General features: G+C 46.6%; 2 protein-coding genes across 4 annotated transcripts in view; one reads left to right on the top strand and one right to left on the bottom strand.

Annotated features, from left to right (window-relative positions):
* Nucleotides 1-10895, top strand: part of ENOSF1 (enolase superfamily member 1) — a 44055-nt gene extending 33160 nt beyond the window's left edge. For 2 of the 3 annotated variants that reach the window (XM_074383708.1, XM_003924797.4), the window contains 5 exons: nt 5262-5303; nt 6105-6234; nt 6844-6943; nt 9467-9548; nt 10480-10895. In XM_074383708.1, coding sequence (XP_074239809.1) covers nt 5262-5303; nt 6105-6234; nt 6844-6943; nt 9467-9548; nt 10480-10581 — 456 coding nt within the window. In that variant the 3' untranslated portion in view covers nt 10582-10895. The remainder of the gene's footprint in view (nt 1-5261; nt 5304-6104; nt 6235-6843; nt 6944-9466; nt 9549-10479) is intronic. The other variant, XM_010335521.3, reaches the window with a different exon arrangement.
* An 827-nt stretch (nt 10896-11722) lies between these two features.
* On the bottom strand, nt 11723-24479 carry TYMS (thymidylate synthetase). Its single transcript, XM_003924798.4, has 7 exons — nt 24035-24479; nt 22370-22443; nt 18817-18991; nt 16052-16153; nt 14611-14786; nt 14029-14100; nt 11723-12323 (listed from the first exon to the last, which is right to left on the bottom strand). Exons 1-7 carry the CDS (start codon nt 24237-24239, stop codon nt 12186-12188), a joined length of 942 nt encoding a protein of 313 aa, XP_003924847.1. The 5' UTR covers nt 24240-24479; the 3' UTR covers nt 11723-12185.
* Nucleotides 24480-25176: the final 697 nt, after the last annotated feature.

Below are 25176 nucleotides of genomic sequence, written 5' to 3'. Positions count from 1 at the left end.
GTGTGACAAACACTGGAGTTACAGGCCTGATGTTCCCTTGTCTTCTTCAGCTTATACTTTGCCCTTATTTCTGTTTGTTTTAGATAAAGTAAGCTGCTGAAAGTTGAAGGACTACCAGCAATTTGAAGGTTAATAGACATGGTTCCTATACTTTGTAAATATAGAAATGTGATAGGGGTGTGTGTGGTGGTGGTGTTGTTGTAGTTTTGTTTTGAGATAGAGTCTCACTCTGTTGCCCAGGCTGGAGTGCAATGGTGCCATCTCGACTCACTGCAGCCTTTGCCTCCCAGGTTCAAGCAATTCTCGTGCCTCCGCCTCCCAAGCAGCTGGAACTACAGGTGCGCAGCACCATGCCAGACTAATTTTTCGTATTTTCATTAGAGACGGAGTTTCACGATGCTGGCCAGGCTGGTTTCAAACTCCTGACCTCAGGTGATCTGCCTCCCTCGGCTTCCCAAAGTGCTGGGATTACAGGTGTGAGCCACCACACCCTGCCAGAAATGTGATAGATATTATAAGACTCTTCACCCAGAATGAAATGAAAACTGGAGATTCCTTCAGATGACTCAAAAGGAAAGGTTTGCTTGGCTAATGTCTAGGTCAGAGGTCTCCCCAAGAGAAGGCAACCTGTCTTTTTGTATCACAAGAGCCCTTGTGATAAATTCACCCTAATTGGAGCCAGTCTTTCTCCCTTTCAGGTTTAGAAAGCACTTGAAACATGGGAACATCTGAGTAACATTCTGTGACCCGGGCAGTCTCCCATTACTCAGGCTTGCAGCACGGCTCTACACAGGCAGAGTGCCAGCCGGTTAATTTATGAAGAAAACTTTAACTTCTAGCAATCTCCATAAGGAGCTGTATTAAGCCAAAGGCTGCCAGATGAGTGAGAAATCAGGGCAGGGACTGGCTATGGGATTTGAATATGTGATGGTGTTGGACTGCAGTGGTCCAGTCCATCCATCTCTGAGCTTGGATATACTGTCCCTCCCCATTAGCCACAGGCCTAGCTAACATTTGCCTTTGATGCCTCTTTTGTTTTTTACTTTCTTACTTTCTTTTCTTCCTTCCTTCCTTTCTTTCTTTTCTTTCTTCTTTCTCTCTTCCTTCCTTTTCTTTTTTTCTTTCTTCCTCCCTCCCTCCTTCCCTCCCTCCCCCCCTTCTTTCTTTCTTTCTTTGATAGAGTCTTGCTCAGTCACCAAGGCTGCAGTGCAGTGGCCCAATCTCGACTTACTACAACCTCTGCCTCCCAGGTTTAAGCGATTGTCCTGCTTCAGCCTCCGAGGTAGCTGGGACTACAGGTGTGTGCCACCACATCTGGCTAATTTTTTTTTTTTTTTTTTTTTTTTGTATTTTTAGTAGAGTTGGAGTTTGGGCAGGCCAGTCTTGAACTCCTGACCTCAGACGATCCACCCACTTTGACCTCCCAAAGTGCTGGGATTACAGGTGTGAGCCACCATGCCCGGCCTTGTGTTTCCATCTGATAATTTTTTTCTCCTACATACTAACTGGTGTGACACAGTCATGTGCCACATAACAATGTTTTAGTCGTGGAAGACTGTGTGAATGATGGTGTAGCATAAATAATCCCATAAGGTTATAATGGAGCTGAAAAGCTTATTGCCTAGTGACGTTGTAGAGATTGACTAGAGATGTCCTAGTGCAACGCATTACCTTCCCTGTGTTTAAGGATGTTCAGATACTGGCCATTGTGTTGCAGTTGCCTGCTGCAACTGCATTCAGTACAGTGGCATGCTGTACAGTTTTGTAGCCTGGGAGCAATAATCTATGCCATATAGTCAGTCTGGGTATGGAGTAGTCACTACTATCTAGGGTCATGTAAATACACTCTGTGATGTTCACACAATGATGAAATCACCTAAGGGCACATTTCTCAGAGGGTATTCTTGTCATTAAGTGACATGACTGTATATTTATGTGGCTTATGAATGTCCTGCCTGCCTAGAAACATTTTTCCTGAGGTGACTTTGCACAGTTGCACACTCCCCATTCTGTGTTGATCTTACACCTTTAACTCCCATGAAGCAGTCTTGGTTCCAGTTCTAGGAGGGACACCTTGATCATCCCATATAAACTCATGGGTCATACTGCAAGTACAGAGTTGGGGGCTCAGGGACCAGTTCTCCGTTTCTCTCAGCAAATCAGCACATGATGTACGTTATGTGGGATGCTCTGCCAAAGCCTGGGTTTCAGAAATACCCTCCTCTTTCACTTTTCAGCCTCGCCAGAGAGAAAAGCTGAGATACATGAAACAAAGACTGGAGGATACTGAGCCAGGGCACTGAATGCCGAGCACAGTAGAAAAGTTCATTGAGGAGAACGTTGGGTGTGGGATGGAATGAGGGGGACGGCCAGAGCTGAGTCCGTAAGGAAAGCTAAGCCACAGGTGAGGGAAGGGTAAGCAGGAGCCACAGAGCAACCACAGCATTCGTTATTTAAACAGAACCCAAACTTTCCAAGGAATCATTCCACAATAGGAATCTCGGGTGAGGAGCCACAGAGAAACAAGACTTTTCACCTTGGGTCCCACTTGCTTTTTCTTCTTAGGGCTCTTGTTGGGTGGCTATGCCCTGCTGAATGCCAGCTGGCCTAGCACCAACCTGATCTCTGCCCACCTGAGCATCTCCTAGGAAGCTCCTCAGGGCTTTAACCCTCTGAGATTTTGCTTACATAGGGGAGGCCCCTTAGGAGTATCTGAGGGAGGAGCATCTGCAGAGCCTGCAGGTCCACGCAGGGACAGTGGAGATGCCCAAGGGAACACAAGGCACACACCAGGGAACTGTTAGATAGGCTGGCATGTGGGGCTGGATTATGGGGTCTGTCCACTCAGAGGATGCAGCCAGTCAGTGAGCCGCTGCAGCTTCTCCAGTGAAAGGACAGCATGGTGACAGTTGGACCACAGATGATGTGATTGGTGGCTACATGTAGAGTGCACTGAGATAGAGGGTGTGTGGGAGATGAGGAACGGGCAGGGAAATATCCAGGCAGGGATGGGAGTGAGGAGGCTTGTCCAGGCATCTGGGAGAGATAAAGGGAGAGGGCAGCTCAAATAGAGCAGATTCAGGAAATATTAAAAATGAAGAAAAACACTGGGCCCCTAGTCAGTGCCAGAAACATATATGCTTAAAATGCTAGAACGGGTAAGTCAAATGGCCTTTCCTCCTCCCACTTCCTCCATTTCTCCCTTTCTCTTCTGAGATAAAGAACCAAGAATATTCAAATTAGAAATTTTAAGAAGCACCGGGCGTGGTGGCTCATGCCTGTAATCCCAGCACTTTGGGAGGCTGAGGTGGGTGGATCACCTAAGGTCAGGAGTTCAAGACCAGCCTGGCCAACATGGTGAAATCCCCATCTCTAATAAATAAATAAATAAATTTTAAGAAGCATAAAATGTTAGCTTGAAAAGGTGCATTACAGACCATCTGCTCAAACTAAGACCTTCTGCAGGTGAGAAGGCCGAGGCTTTCGGTGGCACAGGTGGGGCTTGCCCAAGGTCATACATCCTGCGAGAGGCAGGGCCAGCATTGAAATCAGGGACACTTGGCTCGTGAATGCAGGGATTTTTGTGCTGAGAAGTTGGCTTAGTCCAGTGATTCAGATGCCGCCTCTGGCTCTGGAATCAGTGGAGTTCCAGCCCAGGCTCTACCACTTTCTAGCTTTGTGATCCCAGAATAGTTCAAACCCAGCACACCTGTTTTCTTATTTTCTATAAAATGGGGATAACGATGGCTCCTCTCCCACTGATCGAAACCAGGAATCTTTAAGTCAGTGTTTTGCACAGCACCTGACAGGTACTTAGGGCTCCAAAAGTGTTAGCTATTAGTGTGATTGGTGTGGTCCTAAACAAAGGGAAGGGAAACCAGGGAGAAGCCAAGGATGCCTGAAGAGAGGAGCTGTGGAGTCACAGTCCCAGTAGAGGATGGAGGGGAGCGCCCAAAGCCCAGGTGGCAGGTGAGTGAGGTAGTGTTCAGGGGCCAGGTGAGAGGACACAGAGCAGCAGGGCTGTGTTCACGTACAGAGTTCAGTACCTTACCAGGTGAGGAGTTTACCAGGTGAGCAACGGGCTCAGCCTAACATGCAGATTGAGGTCTAAGGCCACCCATTGAGCTGGAAGGAAAATGTTTTTTTTTTTGAAGTTTTCTTCATGGCTTTTTCCTGCCTTAAGGAAGATTCTGGACTCAACAAAGACATGAGGCCAGGCGCAGTAGCTCACACCTGTAATCCCAACACTTCGGGAGGCTGATCATCTGACGTCAGGAGATCAGCCTGGCCAAAATGGCAAAATCCTGACTTTACTAAAAATACAAATATTAGCCAGGTGTGGTGGCATGCACCTGTAGTCCCAGCTACTCAGGAAGCTGAGGCACGAGAATTGCTTCAACCCAGGAGGCAGGGGTTGCAGTGAGCTGAGATCATGCCACTATACTGCAGCCTCGGTGACAGAGCAAGACTCGGTCTCAAAAAAACAAAAAAATATGCTGGGTGCAGTGGCTCATGCCTGTAATCCCAGCATTTTGGGAGGCCAAGGTAGGTGGATCACGAGGTCAGGAGCTCAAGACCAGGCTGGCCAAGACGGTGAAACCCCATCTTTACTAAAAATAAAAAAAGTAGCCAGGCGTGGTGATGGGCTCCTATAATCCCAGCTACTCAAGAGGCTGAGGCAGAGAATTGCTTGAACCCGAGAGGCAGAGGTTGCAGTGAGCTGAGATCACCCCACTGCACTCTAGCCTGGGCAACAGAGCGAGACTGTATCTAAAAAAAAAATATATATATATATATATATATACATATATATATATATGTATATATATATGCGTGTATGTGTGTGTATATATATATGAGAGGGTTCTAGAAGGAGGTTTCTCAAAGGGAATTGAGGGAGTGGTGACCCATAGGAAGGAGTGAGCTGAAGGTTGGACCCTGTGAGTCCACAATGAGCCGCTCCGAGTGACCCTGTCCTTATGCCACTGTGCAGCCTGGAGAGGGAAGACACTGCAGGAGACCTGCAAAGTCCTGACCAGGAACTGGCTGGTGGCAGCAACTCAGCAGTGCTCCCCTTCTCTGCAGATACATGGAGCCCTTCTGCACGCACGTGTTCCCCTGGACATCCTTCTGCCAGCCTTGAATCTTCACATGGCTCAACAGCAGGGCCATTTCCTCTTTCAGCTATAAATGTTTTTAAACATTAGGAGTTGCAGTTCAAAACTTAGGAAAATAACACCAGCCTGCCTTCTATTTCATAGGCACTGGTCCCGTTAGGAATTGGCGTTGCCACAGGAGAACAGGTGAGTGATGTCCCTTTGGGGTCAGTACACACTGACCAGCGACTGGGGGACACAGTTGTGTGTTAGGCTCCATTACCTGCTGTACTTTGAGTTGGGAAATTTTCATCGTCTTAGAAGTTGGGTCATTTTATGAGTCTGGAGTCAGATATAGAAAACGTTTGTGGCCATTTCTCCAATTCATATGACTAAGGTCAGCTATCTTTTTCAAAGCGTCTAATTGCAGTTGACAAGGCAGCAATTTCAAGTTGCTATTGCAAGTGCAGAAAATGGTTTTAAGAAAGCCAGCTTTCAAATTGAATAAACATGACTGTGTTCACTTTTTGAGCTTATAAATGAAGCCCAAGTATCTGCCAAAACCTGCGGCAGTCAGCCCCTGAGGAGAGCAGCATGAGGAGCAGATTCTGTTTTCCCAGCAAAAGGAGCAATACCATTCTGCCATAGACCGTGTTGTCATCTGTGCCACCTGCTCATCACTGTCACTGTATTTCATCCTGATGCTTCGGTTCATCTCCCACTTGTCACTCACTGTGACAGTCATTCCCTCTTAAATAGCGAGCCAGTGTGCTTTTGACCTGACTCACACTGTTGCATTAGCAGATTTGTAAAGTGGGCACAAGGTCCCTGCCCACACTATAAAAGCTTGCCTCATGCCCAGTGAGAACAAAGAAGAAATACAATTTGGGCTTCCTGAAGGCCACTGATGAATAATGACTGGCATAGAGTAGCTGCATTGCCAGGTTTAGAGATCCTGAAGGCCAAGGCTGACTCTTCTGTTGGTGTTATTTTCAATTCTATTTCCAGTGCCACAATAGAGTGATATTTAAGCAACTCCTACAGGCGAAGGCCCTGCAGTTCCTCCAGATTGACAGTTGCAGACTGGGCAGTATCAATGAGAACCTCTCAGTATTGCTGATGGCCAAAAAGTTTGAAAGTAAGGGCGCTGCAGCAGCTGCAGACCACACCTTCATTTCCCCACTAATCAGACACCTCCCTTGATGGCTTGGAAGTCACATGCACAGGAGTCTGTAGTTTGCCATTTCATTTTTTTTTCTAACTTTCATGTAGCCTTAATCCAGGAATTGTTGATGATTTTCTTTTTTTTTTTTTTTGAGACGCAGTTTCGCTCTTGTTACCCAGGCTGGAGTGCAATGGCGTGGTCTCGGCTCACTGCAACCTCCGCCTCCTGGGCTCAGGCAATTCTCCTGCCTCAGCCTCCTAAGTAGCTGGGATTACAGGCACGTGCCACCACGCCCAGCTAGTTTTTTGTATTTTTAGTAGAGGCGGGGTTTCACCATGTTGACCAGGATGGTCTCCATCTCTCGACCTCGTGATCCACCTGCCTCGGCCTCCCAAAGTGCTGGGATTACAGGCTTGAGCCACCGCGCCCGGCTGTTGATGATTTTCATCTTGGAATTTCATTCCTAAATATTAATGAATGATTGAGTCACCTGTGGGCAGTAAGAAAAACCAGAAAGTTCACTTTCATCCCTTCCTTTCTCTGCCCTACTCTTGGCATTAAATAGAAACAATTTCCTTTTAGTTCCTGTTTGCCCCCATGCTGGTGGAGTTGGCCTCTGTGAACTGGTGCAGCACCTGATTATATTTGACTACATATCAGTCTCTGCAAGCCTTAAAAACAGGTCAGTAATGTGGCATTAATACTTTCTGCTTCAGTAGGGTTCCTCAATCCAGGCCAGAGCTTGTAAATTCTGCCTTCATGACCAAAATTACCAAGACCTTGTCCACGGGCCTGTCCTATAACGCTCAGGCAGAGTTGGTTTTGCTTCCACTTCTCCACATGGGGAAGTAAAAGCACAGACCCACCAGCAAATAGTCATTTTGCCTGCTAGGATGGGGTCTGGTAGCTGACTCACTTTACTTTTTAAGTACGTTTAAGGTGAGGCTTGCAGCCACACTACTCCCTCAACCAGATTCTGTTTTCATCACATGTATTCTGTACTTCCGTTCAATCTCCTCTTCCCAATGCTGGAGTCTCCATGGTCTGGACGCACATTTATTTCATCTTATTTTCGGAATGCCTAGGTGGCCTTTAACTTAGGACAATCTCCCCCAGTCATCTGCACACATATGGCTTTGCTTTGCTTGTTAATGCTTTTCGTATCTCCTGGAATTAAATGTCTCACAGAAAGATCACAAGTATATAGCAAAGGCACAAAAGCATGCATTGAGAAAGGAAAACACCAAATTTAGCACTGTGAGAGGTAAATGGGACCCTTGAGTGTACACAGGAGGCTTCAGTAACGGTAACAGTTTCTCTCTTCAGGGGGTCAGTAGACAGGTGCTATCTTTTAATGTAGCCAAACTATTTTATACTGTATTAGTGTATCCTTGCTCTGCAATAAATACCTGAGACTGGGTAATTTATAAAGAAAAGAGGTAGGCTGGGTATAGTGGCTTATACCTGTAATCCCAGCACTTTGGGAGGCTGAGGCAGGCAGATCATGAGGTCAGGAGACTGAGACCATCCTGGCTAACACGGTGAAACCCCCATCTCTACTAAAAATACAAAAATTAGCCGGGTATGGTGGCGCACGCCTGTAGTCCTAGCTACTGGGGAGGCTGAGGCCAGAGAATTGCTTGAACCTGGGAAGTAGAGGTTGCAGTTAGCCAAGATCGTGCCACTGCACTCCAGCCTGAGTGACAAGAGCAAAACTCTGTCTCAAAAAAAAAAAAAAAAAAGAGGTTTAATTGGCTCACAGTTCTACAGGCTGTACAGGAAGCATAGCAGCTTCTGCTCAGCTTCTGGAAACTTAAAATCATGGTGGAAGGTGAAGGGGAAATAAGCATTTCTCATGGTCAAGAGCAGGAGGAAGAGAGTGGGGTGAGGAAGATGCTACACACTTTTAAACACCAGATCTTGTGGTAACTCACTATCTTGAGAACAGCACCAGAGAAAGGGTGCTCCATCATCCAGTCACCTCCCAGCAGGCTCTGCTGCCAACACTGGGGATGACAGTTCAACATAAGATTTGGGCAGGGACACAAATCCAAACCATATCAGCCTATCACAACTGTTCAATAACAGGTGATGGAAGTCAGGCAGCAGAGCTCTGGCACTTGCCCCAAGCCTCAAAAATCCAAAGCGGCTGATGCAGAACATGAACAGATTGATCTGATTCCTTCTTTTTTTTTTTTTTTGAGACAGAGTTTCGCTCTTGTTGCCCAGGCTGGAGTGCAATAGCGCGATCTCGGCTCACCGCAACCTCCGCCTCCTGGGTTCAGGCAATTCTCCTGCCTTGGCCTCCTGAGTAGCTGGGACTACAGGCACGCACCACCACGCCCAGCTAATTTTTAGTATTTTTAGTAGAGACGAGGTTTCACCATGTTGACCAAGATGGTCTCAATCTCTTGACTTCGTGATCCACCCGCCTCAGCCTGCCAAAGTGCTGGGATTACAGGCTTGAGCCACCACGCCCGGCCCCCCAGATTGATCTGATTCTAAATCCTCTGATCTTCATGTAAATCATTCGTATACCTGAAAGGAACCTCATTTGGTGGTTTCATTTTTTGGGTGGGGAGTATGGAATGTATTTTACCTGGGTTCGGTTCCTTAGATGTCCGGGTTCTTGGATGGAGATGGGTGTGTCCCACCTCCCTAAGCTGTGGTCCCATGGGCCTGTTGGGATTGCTTTCCAGGCGCAAACTGCACTGAGAAAGCTTCACAGTGCTAATGCTTCCTAGGTGCTCAAATGAGGCAGTGTCAAAATGGCCTCCCAACCCTGCCTGCCAAAAAACCTCCAAGGCCCTGGCAACTGCTGCAGCCATATGAAAAAATACAAATGCTTCTTGAAAAATACTGTAGATCACAGCCTTTGGTGATTTCAATCTATTCATCTGACTTTTGGCCAGAGGAACCCAAATAATTGCAGATTTTAGAGTCTGAATTGGTGCTTTTTAAAAGGCATCACAAAACCTCTCGTGACTTTGTGGTTCATTTCATTGAAGTCCCCACCCCACATTGCTGCATTTTAGATGAAAAGCACCTGAGACACAGAGGTGCAGGGGCTTGCCTAGTAACTTGTAACACAGCTAAGCCTTGGCCGACTCTGTCATTTCAGTAGTACATGCCCCTTCTGCTTTAAGTTAGCACCATGTGAATGTCTGAATTCAGACATTGCCCCAATCTGATTCCCTCCTCCTAGGATGTGTGAGTATGTTGACCACCTGCACGAGCATTTCAAGTATCCTGTGATGATCCAGCAGGCTTCCTACATGCCTCCCAAGGTAAGCTGTGGCCTGGGGAACCCTGCAGAGGAGATGCTGCCAGCCACTACCACGCCTGTCTCATGAACTAGACAATAGTGCACCAAACTTTGACTCCGGTTTATTTGCAATATCCAGAAACAAACGGTTCTTCAGTTTGTCAGTATTAAAATTCTCAGGCCTGAGGCCAGGGCTTGGAGGTTAAATTGCCTCTGACAAGACTTCTCTAACATTAGCCTTTCCTCACTAGTGGAGACCTTAACATTTGTACTCCCTGTGCAAAAAGACTGGCACCATCTAGCAAGTTAGTGACCTAAAAGGTTTTGACAACAATCGTGTGGTTGGGGCCATTTATTCTGATCATATTCAAGAGATCATGGCTCATTTTCACCAAGAGAGGTCAAGATATTATCAGAGTTTGATGAGTTTAGTTAACTAATCCTGGCAAGTAGCCAGTAAAATGTGTTCCTCTGCCCTATTTCCAACAATGTCAAAACTTAAAGATATTAATCAGGGCTGGCTGTGGTGGCTCACACCTGTAATTCCAACACTTTAGGAGGCCAAGGCTAGTGGATCATTTGAGGTCAGGAGTTCAAAAGAGCCTGGCCAACATGGTGAAACCCCATCTCTACTAAAAATACAAAAAATTAGCCAGGCATGGTGGTGGATGCCTGTGATCCCAGCTACGCAGGAGGCTGAGGCAAGAGAATTGCTTGAATCTGGGAGGCAGAGGTTGCAGTGAGCCGAGATTGCACTATTGCACTGCAGGCTGGGCGACAGATGGAGTGACTACATCTAAAAAGAAAAAAACAAAACAACAACAACAACAAAAACTAATCACCTCTGGCTTAGATGTAAAAGCATTTCTTGGAGCAGCAGAAATACATAAAATCTGTTTTTGTTCCAGGTGGTTGTTAACGTGACTTGACTTTAATTTTTTTGTCTTTGATAGGATGCTGGCTACTCAACAGAAATGAAGGAGGAATCTGTAAAGAAGCACCAGTATCCAGATGGTGACGTTTGGAAGAAACTCCTTGCTGCTCAAGAAAATTAACTGTTCAGCCCCAACACCCTTTTTCTTTCTGAAGTGAAAAGGCTTAAAATTTCTTGGAAATAGTTTTACAAAAATAGATTTTTTAGAAATCCAAGATTGTACCTATCAAGATGAACTTTTAGTTCAGCTAAAAGTCCTACACCCTCAGGAATCAGCTCAGTAATTATTACTTGATTCTTTTAACAAATCAATACACATTATCCTACTTAATCTTTAACTAAGTTTAGATTTAACTAACCCAAAGTCCAGGAAGATGTTTAAAAAATTTCTATCAAGGGCTGGCACCTAGATATTAAACTGTACTTTGAAAATAAGCAACGTGTCGTATAACTTGTTGGAGTAATTCTTTGTTCTATTTAACACTTGTCATAAATTAGCAGAATAAAAATAGTTGTGCAACACCAGAGGGTATCTGGTATGCAACAAAGGGAAAAAATTTCACTGATTAGCCCCAAAGTGGTTTTGGGTCTTTTTCTTGCTTGATCTAAATATATTATTAGAGTTCACACCATCATGAAGCTAATTAGGGCAAAATGGTATTCCATAGACTACTTTTAAATAACCCTTTAAGGTTGTAAGTTTAAAAAAACAAACAACAGCCGGGCGCGGTGGCTCAAGCCTGTAATCCCAGCACTTTGGGAGGCCAAGGCGGGTGGATCAACAAGGTCAAGAGATCGAGACCATCCTGGTCAACATGGTGAAACCCCGTCTCTACTAAAAATACAAAAAAAATTAGCTGGGCATGGTGGCGTGTGCCTGTAGTCCCAGCTACTCAGGAGGCTGAGGCAGGAGAATTGCCTGAACCCGGGAGGCGGAGGTTGCAGTGAGCCGAGATCGCGCCATTGCACTCCAGCCTGGGTAACCAGAGCAAAAAACTCCGTCTCAAAAAAACAAACAAACAAACAACAAAAAAACCTCTTTCCTAAATGGTCATTACAGTTGGAAGATAAGATGCAGTTAAAATGAGATGGCTCATGGAAAAACATGGCAAAATACAGTCACTGTTTCTCAACTGTATTCTTTTAAGTAGCACCCAAACCAGAATACAGCACATGTTTATTGAGGAGATTTCTGTTAAATCTATTTTAAGCAGGAACTGAGCAGGTAAGTGGCAATACAGAATGAACAAAGTATGGACAAATGCAGAATACTTCTTTATTATAGCAACTTATAAAACAACTATAACATTAAATGTGCAATAACCACACTCTACATTGATTGATGGTGTTACTCAGCATCCTTAGATTTGAGAGAAAAGCTTGTGAAATTCTCGAAATTCACCAACCTTCTTTATAAGGACATGGGATTGAAATGTACCTACATTATTTTTGCTAAAAGCATACACATTTCATTCTCCTCACTTTGTTCATAATCTCAGCATTTTCAGATACCCTCAGTGAGTTAACTTAGCGCCTTTTATTATGGAAAGAACTGGCATATTTACATTTGCCAGTGGCAACATCCTTAAACACTAATAACTAATAGGTCACGGACAGATTTTTGACCTAGTTCCTTTTTCTTTTAGAGCAAAAAGAACTTTTACCTTGACATCCAGCCCAGCCCCTGAAGACTGACAATATCCTTCACGCTCCTTTGAAAGCATCCTAAACAGCCATTTCCATTTTAATAGTTGGATGAGGATTGTACCCTTCAACCTTAAAGTCTTCAGCTTTGAAGTCATCAATTTTCTCAACTTTTCGAAGAATCTTGAGCTTTGGGAAAGGTCTGGGTTCTCGCTGAAGCTAAAAACAAAATAAGACCATTATTTTGCCGTAACTGTACAACCTGCTGTAATTGCTCCTCATGTCCATGAAACAAGTACACAGGATGTGATCAACAAAGTTTTATTTAACAGGAGTATGATGCTCTAGACCTTGCCGTAGGTTATGTAACGCGATTGGAGTGTAACCAGCTGTTCTCTTGCACAGATCGAGAGTGACATTACACAGTGACAGGAGCCTGGTGCCTCATCAAGTATAAGTTCTTATAATTACTCTTGGCAAATTTATTAAAGACAGGAACACAGCCAATCTGTAACTCATAGTAGCTCTAAGTTTGCTTGAATTCCACAATCCCTAACCCAACTGTTCCTGGCAGAAAGGGAAGATGAATGCATGGACAGCGAACAGAAAGGGATTAAAGCCAGGAGTCTGGGGATGAACAGACAATGGCAATTAGGATGTGAACACAGGTCACAACCTGTTCATAATCTGTTACTATGTCTAAAAATGACTGGAGCAGAAAGCCAGAGAGAATAAGCCTAAAGTCACCCTCCATTCAAGAGCAGCCATGCTCCCTCAAAGGAGTGGCTTTTTTTTTTGAGACAGAGTCTCACTCTGCTGCCCAGGCTGGAGTGCAGTGGCGCGATCTCTGCTCACCGCAACCTCCACCTCCTGGGTTCAAGTAATTCTCTGCCTCAGCCTCCTGATTCATTGGGATAAGTGGCCCGCCACCATGTACAGCTAATTTTTTGTATTTTTAGTAGAGATAGGGTTCCACCATCTTAGCTAGGCTGGTCTTGAACTCCTGACCTAATGATCCACCTGCCACAGCCTCCCAAAGTCCTGGGATTACAGGTGTGAGACACCACACACAGGAATAACTTTTAAAATCTGTATCTAACCTGAAAGGGGCTAAAAGGTTTCTGGTTCTGAGTCTTTTTTCCCTTAGGGCTCATGAAGCAGATGAACTTATACTTTTATTGCCATTTCAAATCATTTGTTGGCAGCTATGACTTAGGGATTTGGACAGACTTTTGAAGTTCAGACCTAAATAGTGCACTTAATGTAAAATTAATGAAAAACATTTGTGCTCAGGGCAGTGGCTCATGCCTGTAATCCTAGCACTTTGGGAGGCCAAGGCGAGCAGATCACATGAGGTCAGGAGTTCGAGACCAGCCTGGCCAACATGGTAAAACCCTATCTCTATGAATAATACAAAAATTAGTTGGGCACGATGGCATGTGCCTGTAGTCCCAGCTACTTGGGAGACTGAGGCGGGAGAATCACTTGAACCTGGGAGGTGGAGGTTACAATGAGCCAAGATTGAGCTACTGCACTTCAGCCTGGCAGACAGAGCAAGACTACGTCTCAAAAAAAAAGAAAAGAAAAAAAGAAAGAAAAACATTTGCACTTCAATTCTCCTTCAGGTTAAAATATGAGTTAAAATGCCCCCTTTTGGATAATTTCCTGGCTTGAATGTGGCTCTTCCTTCTCTGGTATTGGTGCTTAGTACCTTACAGCACCTGGCATGTTAAGTGCCCATGGTTGCTGAGGCAGATGTCTGCCTCGTCCTACCCACCTACCCACCACTTCTCCCTAAACTAAAGCCCCACATTCGGAGCAGTCATCTTTATCTTGGACACGGCATTGAGCAGACACCTGTTCCATAATCAACTTTTTATTAAGAGAAGATACCAAACCCAAAAGTATAACATCTAATTCCTACCTGAATTTTCAGTGGCTCAATGTGATTCAGGTAAATATGTGCATCTCCCAAAGTATGTACAAAATCACCTGGCTATAAACCCCAGGGGAGAAAGCAGAACAACATGTTAGTTTCAATTCCTTTAAAACATCATTCAAAAATCATTAGAGTATGCAGACACCTCAAGGCTTTTTAAAAAAATAATTTAACCAGTGTAGCTTTTTAATTTTTTTGTAGTGACAGATCTTGTTATGATGCCCAGTCTGGTCTTGAACTCCAGACCTCAAGCCCTTGCTCCTGCCTCAGTCTCCCAAAGTGCTGGGGGTTAGAGGCATGAGCTACCATGCCCAACCTCAGCATAGCTTTTCAGAAAATTCACAGAAGCTGTACCACAAACAATCTCTATAGACCTGTTAGTATATAGACCACATGGCCAGAAAAGCTCCACGAAAGGTTTCAAAGTAAAAGTCGGTTCATGTCTTATCACAGCAAACTTAAAAATTAATCAGAGACTAAACTCTCTGCTATTTGTTTTTCCATATTAAAGAACTGTAGAGTTCAGTGTGTTAGGCTGGCAACATCACCTTTCTCAAGATAGCCCACCTTCAGGCCCGTGATGTGCGCGATCATGTACGTGAGCAGGGCGTAGCTGGCGATGTTGAAAGGCACACCTAGGCCCATGTCTCCTGATCTCTGATACAGCTGGCAGGACAGCTCACCGTTCACCACGTAGAACTGGCAGAGGGCATGGCATGGAGGCAGCGCCATCAGAGGAAGATCTGAGGAAACAGCACAGAGGAAGATAAGGAGGGGTGGTGGTCTGAAAGACCACAGCTAAAGGCAAAGTAAAACAGAAGAGAAACAGAAGCCAACTCATACAGTGGAGAGCAGGAAAGCAAGCAACTGGGCTGCAGGGATGTCCATAACCCACAGCGCCCGCAGCCACGGCATGAAGCTGAGAGAGACTGTCTGTCCATCGGCACGAGGACATCTGCAGATGTACATTTACGGCTGAAGCAATGCTCTTCCATCAGAGCTGAAGGGATCTGGGCTACCGTCGTGGCACTCAGTTACAAATGCAGCAGGAATAATTCCATTTGCCACAGGAAACTGGTGCTTCAGGCACAGATCCTATATTAAAAGTCTCTATTACATGGCCGGGCACAGGGGCTCATGCCTATAATCCCAACACTTTGGGAGGCCAGGGTGGGCAGATCATTTGAGGCCAACTTGAGTTCAAGACCAGCCTGGCCAACATAGCAAAACCCCGTCTCTATTAAAATTACAAAAATTTGCGCAACTGTTGGTTCCAGCTACTTGGGGCCTGAGACATGGGAATCACTTGAACCCAGGAGGTGGAGGTTGCCATGAGCCGGGATCACACCACCACACTCCAGCCTGGGCAACAGTGAGACTGTGTCTCAAAATAAATAAATAAATAAATAAAAGTCTCTATTACAGATGCAAATATTCCACCCTAAGTACTTGTGACATCCTGATGGAGTTTTGTGTTTTTTTTTTTTAAAACTCGGGGTCTCACTCTGTTGCCCACACTGGAGTGCAGTGGCATGATCATGACTCACTATGGCCTCGAACTCCTGGGCTCAACTGATCCTTTCACCTTGGCCTCTGGAGTTGCTGGAATTACAGGTGTGAGCCACCACTCCTGGCTCTACACCCTGGCAGAGTTGAATTTTACAATAAAATTGTTTAAAATGTTAATAATAGTGAGATGGCAGTGACCTGGAACTTCATCTGCTTCAATTTAAAACGTTAAGATCTTACATGTAGTTTCTAGGCCATTTGAAGCCCTTTTTGGAGTAAGAATGAGTATAAATATACAAATTAAGATCATCTGGGCCCAACCTCATGATCTGAAGGTGAAAGTGGAGCAAAATGTGACTTGCTCAAGGTCACACAATCAACCACGTGGCTGGGGGAAGTTGCCAAGGTCCTGCCTCCCTCCAGTGGCTCTGCACAAAACCACATCACTTCCCTCTAAGAATGTGGTTAGTATAAATGAAGATGATGGGGTTCTTTCAACCTCTTGGATTCCAAGCGCACATGATGATTCTTCTGTCATCAGGGTTGGTTTTGATGGTGTCAATCACTCTTTGCAGTTGGTCAACTCCTTGTCCTGAATAATCTATAGAAGTGTCAAAAAGGACAGGTACACACATTAATCACATATTAATCACAAAGGTCATGAGATGGCCTTAGAGGTCATCTCTTACAGCCTCTCACCCAGGGTCCCCCTTGACCCATGGCTACAAGATATCTAGTGCACTCCGAAGTTTGTAGATCTCAATGGATTGAGTTCAAGGCCCCGTCTGACTGCTGGCTCTGTACTCTGGAGCCCTAACCAAGTCTATTTCCTCTTCTACACAGTCCTTTAAATATTTGGTTGTCATGGAGTCACCTCCTCCTGTTCCCCCCAAAGCTAACTCTTTCCAATCTCAACAATCTTAATTTCTTCCAGTGCTCCCACAAACTTAGGCTCTGAACTTATCAACCATTCTTGTCACAATTTCACTGACAAAATCTAGTTTATCCTTGTCTCACAGAAAGTATTATAATCTTACATAGAATACAGCATTCTATATACTTTCCAACTAACAGAGGACCATGGATTCCTTTTTATCACCTCAGCAGCATGCTTCTGACACTTCGACCTAAAATTAGAGTTCAGCAGCTCAGCACACAACTGACTTGTAAACATCAGGAAACCTCTATAATGATTATACCACCTTCTACCTTGTTCCAGTTTCTGGTCTCTGGATTTTAATCCCTTTCCTTCCTTCTGAGATGGAATTGGAAGCTGAGAAGTGATTTGTTAACTGAATTGTAGAGCTTCATCATCTCCTCTGGTTAAATTTCTACCTATTAGTATCAGACTATATTCTGGTTCAGTAGTTCTCAAAATTTTGGGAGAAAGTACTCTCATGGCCACAGTTCCAAAAAAGGTAACATCCAAGATTTTTAAGATGAACTGTGGTGGTGTAGTTCTGTAACTTGATTATGGTGGTTACACCCATCTACCTGCACTAAAATTGCAAATACACACATACACAAGTGCATATAAAACTAGCAAAATCTGACACCTCTGAGGAATGCACCAATGTCAATGTATGCAGGATGTTACCCAAGATATTATTACTGGGGGAAACTGGGTAGAGAGTCCAGGGAAACTTTCTGTGCATTAAAAAAAAAAGTTCCTGTGAAATCTATAAAACAAAATTAAAAACAAAAAAGGGCAGAATTCCCTACTAAAATCCAACAGCTAAGCAATCATACAACTGTAAACTAAGACCATAATTTTATTAGGCCTCTTAAGCAACAAGAAATAATTAAACACTAGGCAGCATTGAAGCATCATTAAGCCAGGGGAGCAGCCTCACATCCTAGGAAGGACACCCTACACTGAGGTGCAGGCAACGACCTGCAGAACCCTTACCTGTACACACAACTTGACCCACACAGCATCTTTCTTCATTGTAATAAAGTATACATAACATTAAACTTACAATTTTTATGTGTGCAATTCAGAGCCATTAAGTACATTCCTGACGTTGTGCAACCATCGCCACTATCCATCTCCCAAACTTTCTTGTCATCCCTAACAAAACCTCTATATCCATTAAACAAGAACTCCCCATCCCTCTCTTCTCCCCAGTCCCTGGCAGAAGGGACCACCATTCTACTTTCTGCCTTTAGGATCTTGCTTATTCTAGGTCCACACAGCATTTTTAAACTTTGTAACGTTGCTAACATTTAAAAGATCTCATGGTGCCAGGCGCGGTGGCTCACTCTTGTAATCCTAGCACTTTTGGAGGCCAAGGCGGGCAGATCATGACGTCAGGAGATCACGACCATCCTGGCCAACATGATGAAACCCCCGTCTCAACTAATATACAAAAAATTAGCTGGGCATGGTGGTACACGCTGGTAGTCCTAGGTACTCGGGAGGCTGAGGCAGGGGAATCGCCTGAATCCATGAGGCAGAGATTGCAGTGAGCCAAGATCACGCGCCACTGCACTCCAGCCCAGTGGCAGAGCAAGACTATCTAAAAAAAAAAAAAAAATTATGATTGCACATAAAATGTAGATTTTAGGTTTTTACTGAAGAATTCTGACACCACCAGGCCCAAATTCTCCAGGTGGCTGGGGATAAGATGTGACTGTCCCCTTAGATGAGACACACTCTCCAGGTTGCTGGTCTCTGCCCAGCTAGTAAATTGCATATAATACCCCACATCCAAGGTAGGCATCTGATTTTCCTAGGGACAGGTGGGATGGGCTGGGCTCTGTGACATTCTGCAAGAGGTGACACCAACAGTAACAGGAAAGTGGAAGTCCAGGAGTGAGATGTTGCATTCTTTCTCCACCTCTGCAGAGCTGGGGGCGGAGGGTGACCCTGGTACTGTGCTTCACAGCAGCACCACCTCCAGCATGCTGTGGCTCAGCCTCGAAAGGGAGATTAAAGATACCACAAAGCAATGGGGGCGTTTTGTCCCTTGTTCCACGGATGAACTTCCCATTCCCCAACACAAACACCAACCGTGCAGCTATCTACCATTAACACAAGTATGGAAAGTACCAAGCACCCAATAATTGCTAATCATCAAGATTGTGAAACGGCCTTCATGAGGTTTAATTGTGGCTTAACCTGGCACCATCCCTCACAAGGTCAAAGCTATACATCAGCTCCTGTGACACTGACTCATCACCTGGACCTTATCCAAAACAATAGAGCAAACACATGCTAGCAAGGGCACTCAGGAAATAGAAGGCATCGTTCTGTCTCCTCACCTGAATCCATATCTCTGTATTCTGCCCCAAAATGTCTCCACTGGAAGCCATAAACTGGGCCCAAGTCCCCTTCTTCTCTGGCGGAGAATCCCAAGCTATCCAGAAAGTCTCGGGATCCATTGGCATCCCAGATTTTCACTCCCTTGGAAGACAGCTCTTTAGCATTTGTGGATCCCTGAAAGAGATGGGGAGAGCAGAGCAGGCATCCAAGTGAATTCTGAGCCATCTCAGTTGATCCCCCTGAGAAACCCCCTACAAGACACCCTCCGGTCCCTGCTGACTTGCTGGGAGGTGGGCACTTGACACCACTCATGTGGAGCCCATCCTATCTTTAAGCAGGCTGGTCCCAGCCCAGATTTCTGAGGGCTTTAGGACAGTCTGATCCCTTCTTTGGAATCATCCTCTCAGACGTTTTCTTCCATTCCCCTCAACTAAGCTTTCTAGACCAGGCGTCCCCAACCTACGGTCCGGCATGCGGCCCCCTGAGGCCATTTATCCGGCCCCCCGCCGCACTTCAGGAAGGGGCACCTCTTTCATTGGTGGTCAGTGAGAGCAGCACAGAATGTGGCGGCCCTCCAATGGCCTGAGGGACAGTGAACTGGCCCCCTGTGTAAAAAGTTTGGGGATGCCTGTTCTAGACTAAACACCTCCAAGTGCTTTAAGTATTCCACCGATTTGAGTTTTATGTTTCTTAATCAAATATGTTATCTACATACGATCCTCCAAAATGAATTTAATGCCTACGTGCAATCTGTCCAGTGTATCTCCTACCTGGCATATAGGATATTCCTAATAATCAGACTACTCAGTATTTTACTTTACTGGTAAATATATGTCACATTGGACTAAATTTGGACCCTAATTCACTCACATATATTCCACTATAAAGTTGTGTTTCTCTCCAATCTGTACTTACACAAGCTGTTCTTTTTTATTTTTTGCTAAGTACAAAGCCTTATGTTTATTTCTCTTACATTTCATCCCATTAGATTTGGCCTGTGACACCTTAACGTGTATCCTCGCCATGCTTCAAGGTCAAGGAAAGACTCCATCTGCCTCCAGTGCCTCTGGGTATGACGTGCCCTAACAAGCAAGGCTGATGCCACGTAGAGCTGGGCTCAATGCCTAGCCCTTCCACCTACCTTCTCCTCTTACCCCTGCCTATTCCCTCTCCCCGACCTCACTGTCCTCACCTATAAAATGAATACTATATTTACTGTATTACTGCGAGGATTAGATGATGCAAGCAAAATGCTTGGCACCGAATAGGTCCTAGCTACTGCGTAGCCCGTCTGCCCACAGATCCCTAGCAGCAGTGCAGGTGCATCGACTCCTGTATTTGATCGAGTCGCCAATGGAGCAACTCCAACTATCAGAGGTGAGTCTGATGTTCCTGGCAAGGACTTCTTAGAATTCCAAATTCAAGCATTAAGTTAAAAACAGGGGGGCTGGGTGTGGTGGCTCACTCTGGTAATCTCAGCACTTTGGGAAGCTGAGGCAGGCAGATCACCTGAGGTCAGGAGTTCGAGACCAGCCTGGCCAACATGGAGAAACCCTGTCTCTACTAAAAATACAAAACAATTAGCTGGCCATTGTTGAGGTCACCTGTAATCCCAGCTACTCAGGAGGCTGAGGCAAGAGAATTGCTTAAACCCAGGAGTTGGAGGTTGCAATGAGTCGAGATTACACCATTATACTCCAGCCTGGGGGACAGAGCAGGACTCCGTCTCAAAAAAAAAAAAAAAAAAGAAAAGAAAAGAAAAAGAAAAAGAAAACAGGGAATGCATTTTATTTCTGAGCATCCTGCTTCCTCCCTTTCTATTGTTGAGTCTGTTCTGGTTTTATTTCCAACAAATTGTTTCTCAATCTTTTACGTATTGCTTCAAAAGTCTCTCCTTTTTGTCCATTCAGACCTGGCTCTAGCCAATTTAAGAATGCTGTTGCTGGGCGTGGTGGCTCACACCTGTAATCCCAGCCCTTTGGGAGGCCGAGGTGGGTGGATCATGAGGTCAGGAGTTCAAGACCAGCCTGGCCAAGATGGTGAAACCCTGTCTCTACTAAAAATACAAAAATTAGCCAGGGACGGTGGTGGGAGCCTGTAATTCCAGTTACTTAGGAGGCTGAGGCAGAGAATTGCTTGAACCCGGGAGGTGGAGGTTGCTGTGAGCCAGGATCGTGCCACTGCACTCCAGCCTAGGCAACACAGTGAGACTCCGTCTCAGAAAAAAAAAAAAAAAAAAGAATGTCGTCTTCTGAGGTTTTTGATGTTTCAAATCCAAGGCTCACTGTTGGTTGAGATAGGCCAATACAGAACAAAATACCCCAAGAACACAGAGCTATGGCAGACTGGGCTGGATCCAAATTTAAAGCCTTTCTAAAATGGGAAAAGAGGGCTTGGGTCCGGCTTGACCCAAAACCATACAAGCCACACCAAGTGCTCTATAGAAAGGATCCAGCCCAGACCTGAGCCCACCCCTCAGCTACCTTCCAAGCACTGGTCAGAACATCACTGTAGAACCAGGACACGGAACACAGAGGAGCTGGGCTGGGCTGCTGCCTGTCTTCATGGCACTCTGGCCCTGACCAGAGGTACCTACTCAGCCCTCTGGAAGGGGTTCACCTTGTTACTCAAGAGACTTTCCTAGTTTATATGAACATGGGAACACAGGTGGTATCTATACTTAGTAAGCAATATATGTTGAGTCCTACTATGTGATCGGCTGTGTTCAAGACCCTGGGGATACAATAGTGAACATGAGAAACAAATCTTCTGCCCTCACAAAGCTTATAGCACATTTCACTTATTTATTTACTGTCTGCTGTCCCCCTTCTAACAGGGGAGGGGAAAGGCTGACATACATCAGATGGTGACGTTCATCTATGCAGAAAAACCAAGAAAGTTGAGGGAAAGTCAGTCTTAAAATCAGGAGGTCTAGGAAGGCTTGCCTGAATAGAGACTCAAAGGAAATAAAGGAGCAGCCAAGTGTGAGGGGAGAAGGTTCCAGGGAGTAGGGACGTCCCGGTGTGCTCAAAAACTCACAAGGAGAACAGCAGGGCTAGGGCAGAGAGTGGCAGCCAAGGCTAGAGCCGAAAAAGGGACCCCATAAGGACCGTGGCTCTTACTGAGTGAAATGGAGCCACTAAAGGCTTGAGGGTGAGGAATGATATGCTTTGACCTTTTGTGTTGTTTTTTTTTTTGAGATGGGTTCTCCCTCTGTTGCCTAGGCTGGGGTGCAGTGGCATAATCTCAGCTCACTGCAACCTCCACCTCCCAGGTTCAAGCAATTCTCATGGCTCAGCCTCCCAAGTAGCTGGGATTACAGGTATGCACCATCACACCTGGCTAATTTTTGTGTTATTAGTAGAGACAGTTTTCCCATGTTGGCCAGGCTGGTCTCAAATTCCCGACCTCAGGTGATCTCCCTTGGCCTCCCAAAGTACTGGGATTACAGGCACGAGCCACCACACCCCATAACTTTGACTTTTGAAAGGATCACACTGGCTGCTGTGCTGAGGACAGACTAATGACTTCTAACAGCAGCAACTTCTTTACCTTGATAAACCACAGCAACTCCTCCAAAACACCCTTCCAGAACACACGTTTGGTTGTCAGCAGAGGAAATTCATCTGAAAAACAATTTGCCATACAATTTCAAGACAGGAAGACAGATCATGCCATCCAACTTTCCTCAGGAAAGAAAACTGCCCTGGGACATGAAGTTCTGGAACATCCAGAAAGCCTAGATTCCTGCAAAGTGGGCACCATAGATCAGGGTGGAGCTCCCAGAATGCAAGTCACATTAGTGACCCAATTCAGGCTAAGACAGCACTCCTGTGCCCTGGTGACTACTGGACACAGGAATTCCACACAGTGAGACGGTGGGGAGGGCAGGGATGACCACGTGGAAAAGGGAAGAGCTACCGTCCACTGCCCACTAGTGCTAATCCTGTCGCAACAGTGTGAAGAAAACACCCAGCATGTGTCCCAGGGACAAAAAGGGAGGCATCAGAAGTGTCCAGCCGCAGAGAAATAACGTGTAAAAAAGCTTATCTTTAAATGCAGTACTTGTTCATCCCACACTCTCTGAGGTCTTTAGACAACAGATTTTGCCAGCACCTGCTTTTATCAGAATTGCGTACTGAGCATTTTTAAATATGCAGAAGCTATATGAGAAGTAACTTGCTCAATGTATAAGCAGCAAGGGGGTTAAAAATGAGGTCTATGGCTCATCAAAGGCCCTGGGCTTGGAGCTGCAGAAAAGTGGATCCCGCTGCTCAGACAAAACTCCCCAAGCTGTCCCAGCCACAGCAGCTGGTGTGTATTCCAGTCTCTAGATAGGTGTGGGCTGGAGGGCTTTTCCCCTGACTACAGTGAATCTGCCTCACCAAGAATGGGTTCCCCCACTCAAAACCACCTCCACCCCTGTGTCAAGGCTGCGCTCCATTTCTTCGAGAGGTCCAGGTCAGCCCCTGGCTCACACACCTTGGAGGAGTCCCCTCCCCCACGCAGCAGGCGCAGGATCCAGGATGACGGACACCCCACCGCCTAACGTCCTGTGCTCGCCCCGCCCCGCCCCGCCCCGCCCCACTGTCCCCGGAAAGCCTGACGCCAACAACCCGAGAGGCATTTTTTCTCTGGGGTGATCCTGTTTGAGAAGAGGAAAGGACAAACAAGAACTTATAGTCGGACCCCCGAATTTCTCTTTTCAAGGTGTAAGAGGAAAGCTGGTTCATGGGGATTGGATGGGAGGCCGCCAGGAAGCCAAGCTCCCGCGCCAGCCTCCGTTCTCTCCTCTTCCCGCCACCGCTGCCCCGCCCACATCATTTTCGCTCCAGTTTTTGAAAACTGCAAAGCGGAATGGTCAACAGGGGAGGAAGGAGGAGGGCACAAGTCAGGACTTCCAAAACAGCGCGCGGTCAAGCCCGGGCGGCTCTCCCTCGCTCTCCAGCGGGGGACAAACGCTGCCCAGTCACGCCCGCCTCAGGGGTCTCAGTCACCCCAGTGATGCCGGGGTGACAGAGCCCAGGCCGCTAAGCCGCCGAGACCGGGATCACCTCCCGGCGGCCGCTCCAGCGTGTGTGACCCAACGCCGACCACGTCCCTAATGGGACCTTCCCCTCCCTCGCAAGACTGAAATTAGAACTAAACCCGGTCCGCAGCGTCCGGCAGCTCCCGAGCGCGCTCCCCGGCCGCGCCTCCCTCCTTCCCGCCTGTTACCTCTCAGGCTGTAGCGCGCCTGCATACCGAACACCGACAGGGTCCCCGTGCCGGTGCGGTCGTCCTTCCTGACGCCGCAGCGAAGGATGTGCTCGATCTGCCCCAGGTACTGCAGCTCCCCGTGAGGGGGCCGCGGCTGGGCGTCCAGCTCCTGGGCGGCGGGCTGCGAGGGCTGGCGTGGCAGCTCGGAGCCGGCGACCGGCATGGCGCTGCAGGCGTGCGGGACGGAGGCAGAAGTAGCGCAGCTAGCCGTGGGACGGTGCCAGGCGAGGTGGCGCAGTGGCAGGGGCCCTTCGGCGCGCTCTTTTCCCGCCGCCGTCCAGCGCTCCGCCTCTTCCTGCTCGGCGGGGTCGCGGCTGCCCCAGCTGGAGAGAGCTGCGCCGGGTGGAAACGCCGGAGGCCCAGGTGCGGCCCGGAACGGAGCCCGAGGCAACAGCTGAGGGTCCTCCGAAACCCGGGAGGCTGGATCCGGATGCGGTGGCCGGGAAGGACTGCTCCAGAGGGAAACCTTCGACTGCGCCTCCTCTAGGCTCGCGGCACAGTCCCCACGTTTACCGGAGGTCTTAGCAGCAGACTGCTACTTGAGATCAGTTTCCTACAACTAACAAAGGGATTTGCATTTCCATTTCTTCTTTCTCACTGAAGGCCTGCAACCGGAGCAAGTAAAATGCAGGTTTTTTTACTTGATTAAAGGCTGCCAGGGCTTTTTCAAGGTTTTTTGTTTGAGATGGAATCTTGCTCTCTCTCCCAGGCGGGAGTGCAGTGGTGTGATCTCGACTCACTGCAACCTCCGCCTCCTGGGTTCAAGCAATTCTCCTGCCTCAGCCTCCAGCGTAGGCAGGCGCCACCACGCTGACCTAGTTTCTTTCCTTTCTTTCTTTCTTTATTTTTTTTCTTTTTCTTTCTTTTTTTTTTTTTTTTTTTTTTTTTTTGCTTTTTTAGTAGCGATGGGGTTTTGCCATGTTGGCCAAGCTGGTCTGGAACTCCTCACCTCACCTCAGGTGATCCACCTGCGTTGGCCTCCCAAAGTGCTGGGATTACTAAAGGCGTGAGCTACCGCGCTTGGTCGGACCCAAGTTTTTCAAAGACTGCATTGTCCAATTTTACTGTATTGTTTATAACATTAACACTGGGGAGTGGGA

Source organism: Saimiri boliviensis, chromosome 13 (genome assembly GCF_048565385.1).
Source record: "Saimiri boliviensis isolate mSaiBol1 chromosome 13, mSaiBol1.pri, whole genome shotgun sequence".
Lineage (NCBI taxonomy): Eukaryota > Metazoa > Chordata > Mammalia > Primates > Cebidae > Saimiri > Saimiri boliviensis.
This window is presented reverse-complemented; position numbering and strand designations above follow the sequence as displayed.